General features: G+C 35.2%; 1 protein-coding gene across 2 annotated transcripts in view; it reads left to right on the forward strand.

Annotated features, from left to right (window-relative positions):
• Positions 1 to 828: 828 nt before the first annotated feature.
• LOC128159001 (laminin subunit beta-1-like) overlaps positions 829 to 16598 on the forward strand; it is a 32016-nt gene continuing 16246 nt past the window's right edge. For both annotated transcript variants that reach the window (XM_052822028.1, XM_052822030.1), the window contains exons 1-6: positions 829 to 969; positions 1451 to 1734; positions 6776 to 7320; positions 13135 to 13252; positions 15576 to 15721; positions 16059 to 16179. In XM_052822028.1, the coding sequence (XP_052677988.1) occupies positions 1683 to 1734; positions 6776 to 7320; positions 13135 to 13252; positions 15576 to 15721; positions 16059 to 16179 (982 nt within the window). In that variant the 5' untranslated portion in view covers positions 829 to 969; positions 1451 to 1682. The remainder of the gene's footprint in view (positions 970 to 1450; positions 1735 to 6775; positions 7321 to 13134; positions 13253 to 15575; positions 15722 to 16058; positions 16180 to 16598) is intronic.

Consider the following 16598-nt stretch of genomic DNA (forward strand, 5'->3'; position numbering starts at 1 on the left):
TTGTTTGTTATAGTTTCATGATTGTGAAATTATGATTAACAACTCTTAACCATAGTTAACGAATGTAAATTATAGTTTACAGATGTGAATCTATATTTATCAGCAAAATATATCGTTATTAAACGTTATTTGCACTGACGGATAAACGTAGATTATCATTCGTTATCTATAGTTAACAATCGTAAAATATAGTTTTACAGATAAAAACTATAGTTAACAAATCGTTAACTATAGTTTGCGGTTCGTAAACTGTAGTTACAAGTCGATAATCCTAATTTATCAGATGTGAAACTATCTTTTTTTTAGCTCATTTTTGTGAATTTGGCGTGCCATATATGTATGTGTAAAATTCTACTACGATATTCTTTCAATGAAATGGCATGTTGTTGATGGCACAAAAACGTCTATATACGTGTGTATTTACAGTCTCGGGCGAAATGCCCCAATATGTGTACATGTAGTGTAACGTTAGTTAAACATAAATATAAATTTATCAAAGAAACAAAAATTAATAAACTAGCCTATTCATTGAAAAAACATATAGATTTTTTTATTTCAGTGTGCGTCTGTTGCAAGCCATGGGTTTTGGGATTTCAGAAGGAGAAAGAAACAAAATCCGTTGCCCGCGCCGATGCGAGATTTTTGCGCGGTAGACCCTGTATATAGTGTACTGTAACGTTGTGGTACGCTCCCAATATTTATTGATCCGCCATTAATAAACTATTTCAGTTATTACTCTCATACATTCAACAATCCACTCAAAACTGTTTACACGGATCTCTGAAATATTTCTCTCGTGACATATTTCACGATTTCAAATACTTCTATCGTACGCCACAAGTTCAACCATTGTCGTAAAAAGTAATCGTCTGATAACCCGCGTCGCTTTCCGGCAGAATGTGAGATTAGTGGTGAAGTTGGGGAAACTCGATACTATTTATACCATGGTGTTACAGAGCAGCTGAATCGGTAAGTAAGTTGAAGTTTTTCAGTGTTTTCTCAAATCAGTCTCGATATTTTAAAAGAAAGGATTCCGTGGAACTAGGTCACTTAAAAAAATCAAGGTCAAAAACATTCCGAGTTCGTCTGACATACAGTGACACAGTTTGCTCAAATGGCCTCAAAATTGTCATGTTTTTAATGAGCGTTTAATTAGGCGAAACTGTGGGTGAATGTTTCTTGTCCGAGAGCTGTGTTCCTACTAATTAACAATAGAATTTAATTACCATCGATTACATAGAACTCATTTCATTAACTCCTTTTCTTCACAAAGCAGTCAAGGTATGGCAACCCATGTTGCAAGTTTTTTTTTAAATCATTCATTGAATGTGTAAAATTGTGTAATTTTTCAAAATAACGTGCAGTTTCTGTTACCTAGATTAATGCCCATTTTGAGCATAGAGAGGGTGAAGAAGTGGATTTTATTCCTTTTTTTTTCTTCTTTATGTAGGCTTGTCCGCCCTTACAACACCAAGAAAATAAGGAGCACAAAGTTTTGCCATCACAGGATTCTTATAGAACTTTGCTGTGTTCCTATGGACAAGCCGTTTCTGCTGAATTATCTGATCCACAAACTTCTTCTCTGTGTGCACTGATATATTTCAAGGTTTATTTATGGAGATATTAACAGCTGGATTCTACTAGATTTTTGTATATTAACTTTTGGAGAGAAAGAAAGAAAAATGGATTCAAGTTTATTCTACAAACTCTTCGTAGTTATTTTTATGATTAGAGGTAAGTCTTAAAGCAATGGCATTTCTGAATTTCAGTAAACAGTTTTATAAAAGTATAATTATAGCTTGTGTGTGCATGTTTTTCTGCTAACATTATAGAAACTCATTTATCATCGGATCTATTTCAAGGGCTCCCAAAAGCATTTTTCCAAAAAAATTTGCAGAAACATGTGTGTAATGGCACAAATTTTAGTAGCTTCCCTCAGTCAATGGTTGAGTTGGAAAATTGCCTAGACTGAATTGAACCATGATAAGAGGGGGGTAGCTGTGAGAGAGAGCAACCTCTCTTGCTGTTTGAAGCATTGTCAGCATGCTAATCTACTTCAGTATTTACTTATTCAGCAGGTCTCTGCTGCCAGGAATATGTGTGCTTCGCTCAACAACTTGCTTGAATGAATTTGTGGGACCACTAGAAAAAAAATTATCTGAATAGATTGAAACAAAACTCTTCAGTTCCTGAATTACCGTTATTCCACCTTGTTTTTATAACTTGCAGAGTGTTGATAAAAAAAGTGTATAAATTCTCTTTGGTCTCAAATGCATTGGTAATATAACTAATATTTCACAGTTTATCTTTAGAACTGGGTTATTCTGTAACTAATGGTTTTTCTTTACTCTTTACGCGTTGTCTTTGTACATGCATATTTGGAAGTTTCCAGTACGTAACTTCACAAAGATTTTTTACCTACATATCTATAAAGATATATCTATGTGTACAGATCATATATCTATAAGAAAAAGCAGATTTGTGATGCTCTAGTAAGGATTATGAGTCAGAGAGACTGGGCCTTGCTTTGGTAGCTAGGAAGTTCTCTGGGATTAGTATCTTAGATCTTCAGGGAATTGTTGGAGGGTTTTTAATGGCTTTCAGACAAGCACTCATTATATTCCTCTGCTACCTACCAATAGGATTTTGCTTATCTTATCAGCTATCAGAGCTGGGGAGATTGGATGGTGAGGATTTGCTGCCTGACCTAGATTAAGATTTCTAATCTTCATTCATCCTTCTTCACACATCTTGCATGTATACATCCACATTACAGAACAACATGAACAAAGCACTTTCTGGTGGTAGAGGGGGTGGGGGGGGGGGGGGGGTCTCTTGGCCATGACTTAATATTTATACATACATTTTTATACACAAAGATTTGAGATAACAGAATGTACAGTATTATGCAAAAGATGTGACTCTGAGTCTCTATGAATGACATTCTTGAGTTCTTAAAAATGTCCTACAGTTTTTTGTGCCATTAAAAAGCTGCATGTGCAGGATCTCGCTTCTGTAAGCAATCCTTATGTATGCATGTAATTGATATGAAATAGCTGTATGATGGACTTGTAGGAGAAAAAAAAGAAAGAAACCTTGATAACAAGTTATGAATGGAATGTAAAGACGTAGTTATGAAGTAAACTGATATAAGTCATATAAAAAAGATATTTACGGTTATGAATTATGATAAATTCATGTTTTTTGTACAATTGATTTAAACAAACAAAAACTTTCGGTTGAATTACTCAGCATTTATCGATCAATTGTTATATATGTTACACATAATTTTGTCAGAAGGTAGTCAATTTTTCAAAAGCATGTGCACTTTTTTTGGAAATGTTTCATTATTTAAGTATATCAAAAAAAGATTAAATCAAACCCAAATTGTGACAAACACCTGAATATGTGTTTAATTAAACCTGTTTGTAGGAATTTCTAATTTGTAGGCCTTTATTTATTAGTGCACCTGTGAATGACCAATTTTTGAATTATTTCACACAAACACCAGATTTTTTTGCACCTGTATGTGCTAGTTTTATCAAACTATCTTTTCATGTATGAATTTCCTTCATTAACACAATATGTTTCATGCCTGAGAATATTAAGTTTACACTAAGTGTGCAACACAATATAGGTTTACCTGTGTTGACTTGATCAAGTTGACACATTCTTCAAAGGATTTCTCGGACTCTTGTTACCTTTTTTTAATGTGATTAATACCATGTAAACAAAGTCAAGCGAAAGTTTAATCAAATTCTAGCTGGCAATATAACTTGCTAAGAAAATAAGAAATCTTATGAATCACAGTGCGGGGTAAATTGACCAACAGAGATTTTTTTCTCCCCTTTTCCTTCTGGTGCATTTAACATTGCGGTTTTTAATGTTAAAATTGAATTTTCACGTCAATTGCTTTGATAATATACAAAGGGATAATTAAAGTCGCAAAATCAATAGCAATTTTCTCAGCAAGGAATTCAAAAGTGTTCATTCTTGCTTTAGGTCACATAATTTTAAATGGTCTTTGTACAGGTTTTTTATTAATAGAAATCAATTTTAGGGCAACATAATAGGGTAGATTGTATGAAATATTTTTCGAGATTTTTTTTTACGTGAAAAGACACTTGTTTGATTTATAATGCCCCTAGTAACAAAAGATGAGAAAACGGAAAGAGAAAATTAAAGAGAGAAGTCGAGGTGTATGCCCTGTTTGATTCACGAAGAATTACATATTTTTAATATACCTATTTGTGTTGCATTCTTTTCTTAATTTCAAATATTCTTCAATTTCCTCCCCTCTATTATTCGTTATGTTTTTATTTCTTATATAATTAGATATAAATATCTATACCTCCCACTCTAATGTTTAAAACACATAATTGTTACATTACTGTGGCATTAAGATTAAATTCTCTCTCTCTCTCTCTCTCTCTCTCTCTCTCTCTCTCTCTCTCTCTCTCTCTCTCTCTGAGTCTTTCTCGCATATTTGAAGCTTTTAACACTGTGTACATTTTTTCCTCTGCTGTGGGAACATCAGACTCAGTAGCTGAATGTGTCAGATTGTTGTTATCCTAGTCGGATAATGTCACCATTATGTGGTTTACTGTCACGTCCAATTCCATCAATTTAATGCTAACAGCTAGTACATAGCGCTCTGGACCTGAGAGAACTTCAAGCCGCAATATGTCTGAGTGAGGGGTAAAATGCTGAATCTAAGTATTTTATTTACTAGTTACATTCCGATTTCATTCAGTGAAGTGATTTAATTAAGTCAGACGTTCCAAAAACACATTTTAAAAGACAAAAAGAGTGTTTATTCATATACATAAAATATGCATTGCCATTCATTGATTTTCTCAAATGCACATAAACATGTACTAGACTAAGTACAAAGTCCCCTTTTGTTCTAATGCTTACTACCTCATAATGGTGTATTTCTTGTAAAGTGAAAGAAAATAATATTCAGTCGAAAAGCATGCCAAATATTTATCAAAGTCATAAAGCCATTTATAACAATGTTAAAACCATTGAGGAGCCCGAGTTAAAGGCCTTCTTGTTTTCCTCTTGAACAGAGTGGAGAAAGCTGTAAGGGGAGGGGAGGGGAAACAATAGGAGCACTGATTGTCATCTAGCTGCTTCAATGGCAGAAAGTCTGATAAAAGAGTTGTAAAAGAGTTAGAGAAGGAAAATTATAAAATTGAACTGTTCATGCCTTGCATGCACATTGATCATGTGTATTGGATTCCAATCTTGAGGCAAACATTTTATAGTTTGTGGTAATTTTAGAATGGAATTTGTCAAAATAAATAATTCTGAATTGTTATGAATGAAATACTGTAATATTTGACTCAAATTGTCAAGTGCTTTGTCAATTTTTTAAGTACAAGTACTTGGGCAAGTATTTGATTGAAGTACTCAACTTGACTTCTCTCAATCCAGTATTATCAAATGGACTGAGATCATGACTGCAGTACTTTAGCAGTTCTTGTGTCTGTACAAACCGAGCACATCAGTTCATCAGACAATATCGCAAACACAAGCCCTGGCAGTGCTGAGAATTTCATATTATATTAACAATGAATTAAAAACTAGAAATTTGAGGATTTTTAAACTAAATGGTGCGCTGTTTCTTGTTACATTTCGAGAGAGCTTGAATTTCATTTATGAAGGGATAATTTAAAATGTCTGTACAGTAATCTAAACACTTAATCAATTCATGCAAATTAGAACTGGTTATACTAGTGCAAACAACACAACATTTCATGTAATGATAATGAGAAAACATGTGGCTTTTTATTTGTGGTTTAGAAGTCAAAACCACAAAAGTGGATGATCACCATTTCACTCAATGCACATGTTTTTCAGACAGAATTGAAAAAAGAACCAACAAAAAAACCCACTGCACGTGCATTATGTATATTCAATGGCTAAACAGTTATTTAAAAGTGAAATCTGTTAAAGAAATAGAAATTGCGTTTTGACAATAAGGTGTTGTATGGCCAATGATACGGGAATAATCAGTGTATTGAAGGTGGTCGGTAATGGGAGTTGTAGATTTCTCCCATTGATAAGTATGTCAGTCAGTTAAGGTATTCCCTGCCACATGGCCGCCTGTCAAATTACAATCTGTGTAATTCTATAGCACTTGATTACTGTCGAGAATTGCTGACCTGAATTTAGGTGAGAGTTTCACTTTCAACTCAAGAAAGTGAAAGAAAAAAATTTGTTTTTCTAAAAAATGGTAGCACCAAAAAACGTGTATATATAGAGAATACAGCTGCATGGAACATAATACACGTAACTCTTTTCTCTTTCAACTAAATGAGTAAACAAAGCACTTTAGCTAGTGAATGTTTCGGAATAACCTCTGAGGTCAGTTAGCGTTGTTTTGAAATGGAAAAGTCAAGGCAAAGACCAGGTTTACCAAAGCTGTGTCAACCTTTCTGGTGATTTTATGAAAATATTTTTAAGGAAATTATTTGTGTCAAATTCGCTGTTATGAGCCTTAACTTATGTCTACAATCCTCAAATTTTACATCCACTCAAACAACCCTCTCCCCCCAATATGGCATTAAGCACATGTTTGACAAATACAGTTGTTTCTTGGTTTTTTTTACTGTTCATCTACTGTATAGAGTGAGTCTAGAATGTTTACATTTATAATTGTTGTGTGTTTGTGTTTGACGAGTCTATATCTTTTCTTATTGTTCTGCAATATCAAAAGTAAATCTAGGTTTTTTACATGAATTTTCATTATACATGTGTTTGTTTGTAGGTTCTTTCTCCCAGAGGCAGCCGAGATGCGAGCAGGGCAGCTGTTACCCCGCGACCGGAGATCTCCTGATCGGGAGGGAGAATAACCTGACCGCCTCCTCCACCTGTGGCCTGACACGGCCCGAGAACTACTGTATCGTCAGTCACTTGGAGGAGGACACCAAGTGTTTCACCTGCGACTCGCGGCAGCCCTGGTCTGAATACCAGCGCAACAGTCACCGCGTGAACAACATCGTGTCCTCGTTCCGCGAGAGGAAGCTGCGGTGGTGGCAGGCCGAAAATGGCAAGCAGTTTGTGTCCATCCAGCTAGATCTGGAGGCGGAGTTTCATTTCACTCACTTGATCATGAGGTTCAGGACCTTCCGACCAAAGGCCCTCTTGATCGAGCGGTCCTATGATTTTGGAAAAACGTGGAAAGTTTATCGATATTTTGCCCAGCGCTGTGAGGACTCGTGGCCCGGGGTCAAGAGATGGCCCCCCAGGGATCTGAAGGAGGTGATCTGTGATGACCGGTACTCAGATGAGGTCCCCTCCACAGAGGGAGAGGTAGGTGTCAATGGAGATGTTAGTATACTTGTATATATAAATATATGTATTAAATTTATTTCTATGTATCTCTTACTGCACACAAGGTCTGTAATATTTACAGGGTAGTTGCAATGAGGACGTTAACATGAACACTGTAAATTGATCACAAATGTGGTACATGTTTTAATAGTAATAAAAACATGTACTTCGACTTGGGTCCAGTAATTGTAAATTAGTTCCTATCATCTGAGTTGACTGGAAACATGTTATTTATTTCATACCTGTAACTTGGACACAAATACAATTGACTTAGGCATCATAATGATGAATAGCAGTTTTTTGAGCCCTTTTTAATAAGTTCATCTAACTTCAGTTGATGGTAGAAATCAGATAGATGTTTGTAGATACAGGAAGTACCATGATCATTCTTGGTATACAATGTATTATGAACACCTGTATAATGCTATTCATGTGCAAAGCTTCAGGATATGTATAATTTAATTCCATTAACTTGGGCAGTCCTTACGTACCTATAAAATGCTGTAGAATCATCAATGGCTGTGTGGGTAACTCTTGGCCACAAATTTACATCCCCACAAACCTATACACCTTATTATTTATTTAATATTTATCAAAGTTATCCTGATTGCACTTCCAACCAAATTACGTCCCCACGAAACAGGGAAAGTTTGGCTACCCACAAACATTGACCTCCCACGAATAAAAATGATTCCACAATTAAAAACTGTAGATCCTTGTTATATGTGTAAAAAAAAAGAGTACAGGAATCAATGTCCTATTCACCTGGATCAGACTGATGTAAAATATCTTGCACTTTTCTACAAGACTGCATACCTTTCTGCCATGTCAAGATTAATTAGGTCCGACTACAGAGCTGTTACAGAATGCATTGCCAAGGCCTTTAGTATTTTTAGGTTTAACCAAAGTTTTCTAGACAAAAAAATGCATTATGAACAGAAGAGATTGTCTGACATTTGAAAAACTGAGCTGAGGTAGTAACATTTATATGTAGTCCTGACTAAGTTGTGATTTTGGGGGACCTATAAATTTTGATTGAAAATTAAATGGATTATTTAGGTACTAGACTAATGATGGATTTTTGAATAGATATATTGATTTTTTTTTTAATTTGAGCATATTTTATAATGTATATATTTTACAAAAGTGGATTGGGCAGAAGACATTTTGCCTATACATGTACATTGAATAAGAATTGAATGAACATTCTGTACCTGGCCACAAAACGCTATGTACCGGTAATGGTATATTATGTTCTGCACTAAGTACATGCATTCATATACATGAACATGGTGTGCATAATGTATTTTACATTTATACATTTTTATACTACTTTGAATTTTAAATCTTTTACACAAAAATACACCAAAGATTATCTGCTTTAGCAGACAGGACAAAATATTTCACCTTTTTCCTGAAATGTTTTCATAATGACTTCTTTCACCAGTGTATCTATAACCTTTGCAAAATCTTTTGAAAATGTAAATTTAACCTTGGGGAACAACTATCTATAGAGAAGACAAGTCTTCTTTAAACATTGCCAACGCAATAGGGACCGTCACCAGCCGAACATGAAACCATGCATTGGGGAAACCATTTTTGGAATGTCTTAAATAAGTTAGTAAGCATATATATATGTACAAAAAAGGAGAGTGCTCTAATATGTGCACGAGAGAGAGAGAGAGAGAGAGAGAGAGAGAGAGAGAGAGATCTGGCTAAAATAGCATGTAGACATAATCTGGCCAACTGTTTACTTTTCAATGGCTTCAGAACAAACTAGATAGTAAAAACAAGGTAATCAAAGAGTGCCTGGACGTCCAAAGTCAACACAGAATTAGGATGACTGACAAGTGGTCCCTGCAGTGACTTGGCAGGGTGACCAGCAGACAACTAGAGATTAGATAGGACACTGGGGGTCATAGCTTAAGGGTGGGGGTGGTTTAAGGTCATGAAACCCAAGTAATATTAAAGGTTTGTGGAGGGGGGGGGGGGGGGCAGTGAGGGGTTTAGATGGGCACTTTTAACATTATTAATTAAAGGAACAGAGAAATTTATTAGATAGGTTCAATGCACACAGCAAATTTATACATGTGTTTGGGCTAGGAAATGGATGGGTCTGCTAACTAAATTATAGGAGAGTAAGAATTGAAATGAAATTATAGTAGTGGTTTGGACTGATGTAGTAGAAGTATATAGAGGAGTGTTGTTAAGAGATTGTTTGAGCCAATTTCTCACAGACAAGTAGGTCAACTCAAGTATTCCATTCACATGTAGTATAATGCACATTGGTTGACTAAGATCATGCAATTTATATGTACAAGGATTGTATGATTTAAAAATCTGGAATTTAGGAGAAATGTGAAATTTAAAAGAGTCATATATATATATAGATATGAGGAACTGACCGATTTTTAAAGAGATCCCTGTATGATTTATCAATTCATGCTAAGAATTTTAATATAAAACTGTTTATCAAGAGGGGCCTGATTTAGCTGTTTGTCTGGTACACACAGACTATACGCCACAAGTCAACCTCTGCCTGCTGGAAATTATATCCTGAAGGACTTAAAATATTTGAAAAGATTTGGGGCGGGGATTATGGTAAACCATTATTTATTTTAATCATTCTCGGACATTCAAGTGACCGTTTAAGAATTTTCAGAAACCAATGATCGGGAAGAAAGAACAACACTTGATACTACTATAGGTAAAACACACCTTGACCTAGTGTTACCTGCCAGGTAAAACAGCTCAGTGTCAGGTGTATGTAGACCACCTGGTGACAGGGAACCCCAGAGGTGGACCTGCCATAAAAAAATAGAAATCTGTTGGGGACCACGGTGAGTGGTCTGGGACAAAAAGCGATAATGGAATGACAAAGACTCCTCTGATTTGTGCTCTCAATGAGGAACACAGTTTGTGCTCTCTGTATGAATATGAGTGTGCACACAGCATGTATGCACTATTCTGCACAGCAGGCATACAGAGCTGCTGTTTTAAATATTAAAACTATATTATGCTGGGGCTACCCGTACATGGCCAATATTTTTCTGTAATGGAAAACTAGTTTTTATAAATTTCACTAAACTCTTATATATAGATCAAGTAAATCTGACTCAATCTGAAATAAGTCAGTAACAATTTAAGGGCTTCATTAGTACACACAGTAGAAATCATTATTTTGCAGTTTATTGCATTAACAGTTACAATATTACATCTTACAAACACTTATCAATATTAATTCAGAGTTTTGCAATATATATATATATATATATATATATATATATATATATATATATATATATATATATGACACAACAATATGAATTTAATGTTCATTGTATTGATCGAGTTTACAGTTACCAATTACATTTGGATGGAAAAGTGTCAATTTTCTTGTGGGTGTTGAAGAATCATATTCTTTCTTTACTTGGCTTGAAGTTCCCCAAGGCAGTTGTCTGAAAATCAAATGGACAAAATTTGACATAAGTTGAGAATTCCATCCATTAATTTCAGTTGGCATTAACAATGTTCATATATCCTATGTATCGGGTATATATCCTTGGACATTCAACACACTCAAGGCATTTCCCAATATTTCATTTTTATCAGGGGGTATTAAATTCTTTATGGGTCAGGTCTAATCTGTTCTCCTGTATTAGATGCTAACAGTGTGAACCTAAAAAAAAAGCTTGAGACAGTGTTACACTTACACAGGAATTTACACTGTCGATACACCCCCTCCCATTAAATGCTCTCAACTCTCGTTATACAATGGCAGATAGCTTATCTTCTCATCAGAAAGGTGTCCAATTATTCATTACTTAGATGTTTTCATACATTCATTCATGTATTATAATGTTTAATGTTGTACAAATTCCCTAGATTTCAGTCTTGTTCAAGAAATAACTCTCTCTCTCTCTCTCTCTCTCTCTCTCTCTCTCTCTCTCTCTCTCTCTCTCTCTCTCTCTCTCTCTCTCTCTCTCTCAGAGGTCTTTAAAAGTGCATGCACTTGTCCATCTAGTACATCTACATATAGTTGATTTCACTTTAACCTTCCATTCTATGAAAACTTTAAATGTCCATGCCAATTACTACCCCAGAAATACATGTACCGGTATGTATGTGTGTAAGGATCTTGAGCTGATAAGGTTCCTGTTTGTCTTGGAAGCAAAAGTGCTTATAGTTGCACACCTCCACCAACATGTGTGTAGTGAGAGGGGCCCCACCCAGTGTAATAATAACTGCAGTGTTGTTGGAGCCACACAGAAGCAGGCGGGTTTTATCAGTAGCAGCAGCTGCCGACTTTATCACCAAATCAGAGAGAGGCTTAGAGCAGTGCATTCAAGCCTAGATCCCCTGTTGTTGGGTATAAACTCTGAAAGTGTAGGAGGAATGTCCAAAGTTAAAGAAATTCAGGTTGCAGTAGTTATGAGGATAACATCAAAAACTCAAGTACTCCTATTATATGCAGTGATTTGCAGAAGTTAAGAATCTGTATAAAATTTACATGTTAGTAGTGGGTTTTTTACCACCCCCCCCCCCCCCCCACCTCTTTTTCCTTCACCCAACCACAGTGAGTGTCCATTTTACCGGTATGTCATTTTCATAATCATATACAAGTTTTTCCAATTTTAATCAAAATTTAATACCCACCCCCACTGCCTCTTTTTGTGTGTCTTTCCTAATAGAAAAAAATTGAATAGCATAATTTTGCTTTGTTTTTTAAAGTACAGGTGCAGACAGTTTTATGATCAGATTTACATAATCTAGCAGATAGGATTATATAACACGACATGGTTCTCATCATCAGGCAATATGATAACAACAGCAAGCATTGCATGCCGACCTTGAAACCACAGAACTGTTTGGCAATGTAAAACTGCAACAGGAGCCAGTTCTAGCTATTATTATGTCATTGATAATCCATGTAGGGGGGACTGTTGTGTATTTTTGGCCAGTTTCGAAAATAATTTCAATGCCAATGTTTTGGGTTCAGACTGGTTTGTTAGGCCAATTGAATGCCAATCTGGGCTTTTGGCAATGTAGACCTATATCAACAGGTCAAAATTTGACATTACATTGAGAAAGATGAATATTTAGGTTTGGTATTTTCTTGTCAAACACAAGATGTTTATTTTGCCTGGTGTATAATGGGGCTTTGTCTGACATTTAAACAGGTTACTCATTGAATTATGAAATTATACCTACATAAAATGTACATCAACATTGATACTGTTTATTTTTTAAACTTTGTGTTCCTATAATCCATGGTGTATATTGAGGTACGTACAGGGGAAAGCTACATGACTCGATCCATATGTCAGTGTAGACTGAGGGACCCCAATTGTTGATCTGTCTACAATGACTGTTTTGACTTTTAACATGTAATTCAGCTCGTTCAATGCATGCGTGGAAACGTTCTGTCTAGCCGCCATCCAACCAGTGCAAAAATACGGAAATGGCTGGTTATAATTTTAATTGGACATCACCAAGGTACATGACACACAAACCCCCTCCCCACACACAGGTTTATTGCAACCATGTCCTTTGAATATGGGGAAAAACTTGAAACAAAGATAGCAACAATTAACCAATGCATTATAAGTTATGATACGGTAATGAAAGTATATCATATATATATAAGAATGTAAAATATGTATATGTGCGTTTAATAACTTTTCCTCATGCTCCTTTTTCATCTTCTTGCATTGTTTGAATCTATAAAGGTCTACCAAGATTTATTCAAAGTGAATGAATACAGATTGTGTACTGTTGGTATTTATTTTGTAGGTGATTTTCCGAGTGCTGCCTCCGTTTATAAGAATCGAGAATCCGTACAATGAGGAAGTCCAGGACCTTCTGAAGCTGACCAACCTGAGGGTCAACTTCACGGAACTCCACGGGCTAGGTAGGTGTGATACAGGTATCTCGGATAAAGTCTCAGGTGTACGGTAAATACATGTACATACATGGCGGCGGCCAGGTACCTTGAGAGAGTTAGGTGTGTGGTCTGCATCATCCGGACGTCACAGACATACACTCATATTTTGATATACAGTATATGCTGGCTGCATGGCCATATTAAATCTATATGTCGTATCTGTGTATTCTATTTAATTTTTTTTCAGGGAATTATCTTTCACTAAATATCAAACACTTAATTTCTTTGTTAGCATACATGTATGAAACTATGAATACAGGTTTATAGAAACAGGAATGTGTGAAGTCACATCTATTCTGATTTAATATTTAGAGATAAATTTCCTCTTAATATTATACATGCACAGCACATGTACAGTGTATATATTGCTAACTTATTTGTGAAGTCCTTTGAATACATTCCAGGTATCTGATTCATAGATGACCAGTACAGAGGAAATGCAGTGCAATACATATATCTTAACAATTTAGTCGTAATTAAAAAAAAACAGCAAGCAGGAATAGTCTTTGAGAAATGTATAATGGTTTATTTTTAAATATTTTTTAGTCAAACCCCCCCCCCCCAAAACAGGGGAATAAATGGAACAATACTGTTCTAAAAGAGGACATAGACAATATTTGAAAAGGGGAGGGGGATGTTCCAACCTGACCATTTTATGATTGTTATGGTCACAGAGGTGTTTGCTCTCTGAGGAATGGTACACTGTTTATTGATAGGTTTTTTTTTGGGACCCATACAAAATCTGGGAGTGTGTTATTGCATTTTTGTATGGAGATTTTACCTTGTGGCTGGCTAAACCATGAAATTGGCCCATGATATTATTTCATGGGGCTGTTGACATTAAAGGGATCACAAACATGTATTATTGAATTTTTATTAATTCAATTGATTATCAAAATGAAATTTTCTCTATGAGAGGAAGTTTCCAGGTATTTATAAGTCTGCTTTCAACTGTGATATATAAATAATAATAGCTAGGTTTTTTTGATATGCTTTCAAAGTACATATGTATTAAGATCATAAGAATAAATTCACTATCTGTAATAAAGCACTTTATTTACTCAGACAACAGTTTTTGCTTGAGTTATCAGAAGATACCCACCCTTGCTCGGTATGTGCCTGTTCAGTTGACACAACACTGTAAAAATTGTCCAGGTCTTGTGCGTAGGTTTTACAACCATGAGCTCTAATTATAAGGGGTCCCTTAACCTGACATACCGGATTTCGGTCGGTCGGTGAAATGTTGATGTATTGCACCTGATTGGTCGGGAGATCAAAAGTTTGATACACCTGTATTTTCAACGAAAATGCATGTCGTCGACTCGATCACTGAACAAGGATAGGTAAATAGCTGTCTGGGTCATCAGAGCATGAAGAATTAAGTCTGCGGTTTTTTTTAACATTCATTTCGTTTTTTCAATGATTGTTTCAAAATAAGAGAAAGAGAGAGAGCTTATTTGAATGTGTCCATTTTTGATGCTAAACCAACTTTCTGAAAATTAATTTTCTTTAGAAGGATTAATATCATTACTTAAATGTTTACTTAAGGCTCTATTTTTTGGAAGGTCTTAAATGAAAAGAAATATGAAAGTGTTGAAAGGAGGGGGGGGGGGGGGTGAGATTGTTGAGGATATTCCAGATTCAGATTGTGGGAATTAAGGAGGGGATAGAGGGGGGGTGAGGTTGTTGAAATATTACTGGTATATACATCTATCATGGGAGAGGGTGTTTATAAACCATCTATGTTGTATGCCAAGGCCATGGTTTTGATTTTACATATTATCATGATATGCCATATTCAGATTTCTAAATGAGAAGTGTCATGCAGACAGGGAAATGTTACATAAAAATTTTGTACCATTTTTTCCCAAATAGAATTGATACCTATAAAAGGACCTTAAGGGTTGAATATTGGTTACCGTAACTCTGTTGGAATTTTAAAGAAATGTTTACAGAAACTGATATTTCATATTCCATTTTAAAATGGAGAAGGGTATTGGTACCCATTTAACCTCAATAAACATATCAAACTACAACCAAGGCATTGTATTGCTTAGCAAATTAAATTAAAGACTTTCAACAATTGTGATAAATAATCTTTATAATTTTTTTTATCAAAGTTCAAGAATAAAACCTCATTACCATGTGGGCATCACATTAATTAATTGGTCATAAGTTGATCCAACTTAAAAAATTTTCATGACAAATTTTTATTGGAGCAATCAAGATACAGAGTTCAGATTTCTGCCATGTTTTGCTGGTTCTTTACCAACTTGAATTTCCTCTGCAGGGGACACGCTGCTGGACAACCGTCAGGAGATCAAGGACAAGTACTACTACGCGATGTACGACATGACGGTGCGCGGGAGCTGTAGCTGTTACGGACATGCCTCCCGGTGCGAGCCAGTGGACGGCTACAACAACAGACCTGACATGGTAAGTATATAAGTAACTCAACGGGGCAAGAACTCGATGGTTAACCTCTGCTGGTAAAACAAAGAAAATTTAATAACAATGCAAGAAAAAGCTTTATTGCTAAAAACATGACAAACTGGATAAAGAAGATTGTAAGAAATTTTTCTCAAAACAAATTGAAAATGATAATTTGGTTGTTTTATACATGTATATCACTGCATGAAAAGGAATCTTGTATGAATCTTTTATACTTGACAGTGCATTGTTTACATATCTATATGGAGCAAGTTTTAGTTTAATTTTTTATTGTAAAGCTTGTATTCCGGTAGTTTATATGATATTTTTTTTCTTATTTAAGGTTCATGGTCAGTGTGTTTGTACACACAACACCAAGGGACGTAACTGTGAGCAGTGCCAAGACTTCTACAATGATCTCCCTTGGCGACCAGCAAGGCAGAATGCCTCTAATGCTTGTAAAAGTAGGTATAAAAAAACCCATGAAAAATAAATCCTAATTTTTTCAGGCTCATATATTCTACTTGACTGTTTTTTCTTTTTTATTGCAAGAATTGTGAAGGGGAATATTGGTAAAATTTTAACTTTATTAGAAAAGTTTAAAACTTGGGTCATATACCCCCTTTTCAATATGGGAATAAAATGAATCCATGCAGCAGCATTTGACCTGATGCATGGGTGCCTGAGAAACAAGGCATTAATTGTTGTTGCCCTAATAGAAAAAGTATTTTATGTACAGGTTAGACACCAGTTATTTTCTCAGATTCACCGTATACATGTATGATTCTATAAAGAACCACACGTAAAAAAAATTAATTTAGGAATATCAAGATGTCCAAAGCTAATTGGTAAATGAAAGATTTCAGATACAGTGTTTTTCTTA

This window comes from Crassostrea angulata, chromosome 8, assembly GCF_025612915.1.
Source record: "Crassostrea angulata isolate pt1a10 chromosome 8, ASM2561291v2, whole genome shotgun sequence".
Lineage (NCBI taxonomy): Eukaryota > Metazoa > Mollusca > Bivalvia > Ostreida > Ostreidae > Magallana > Magallana angulata.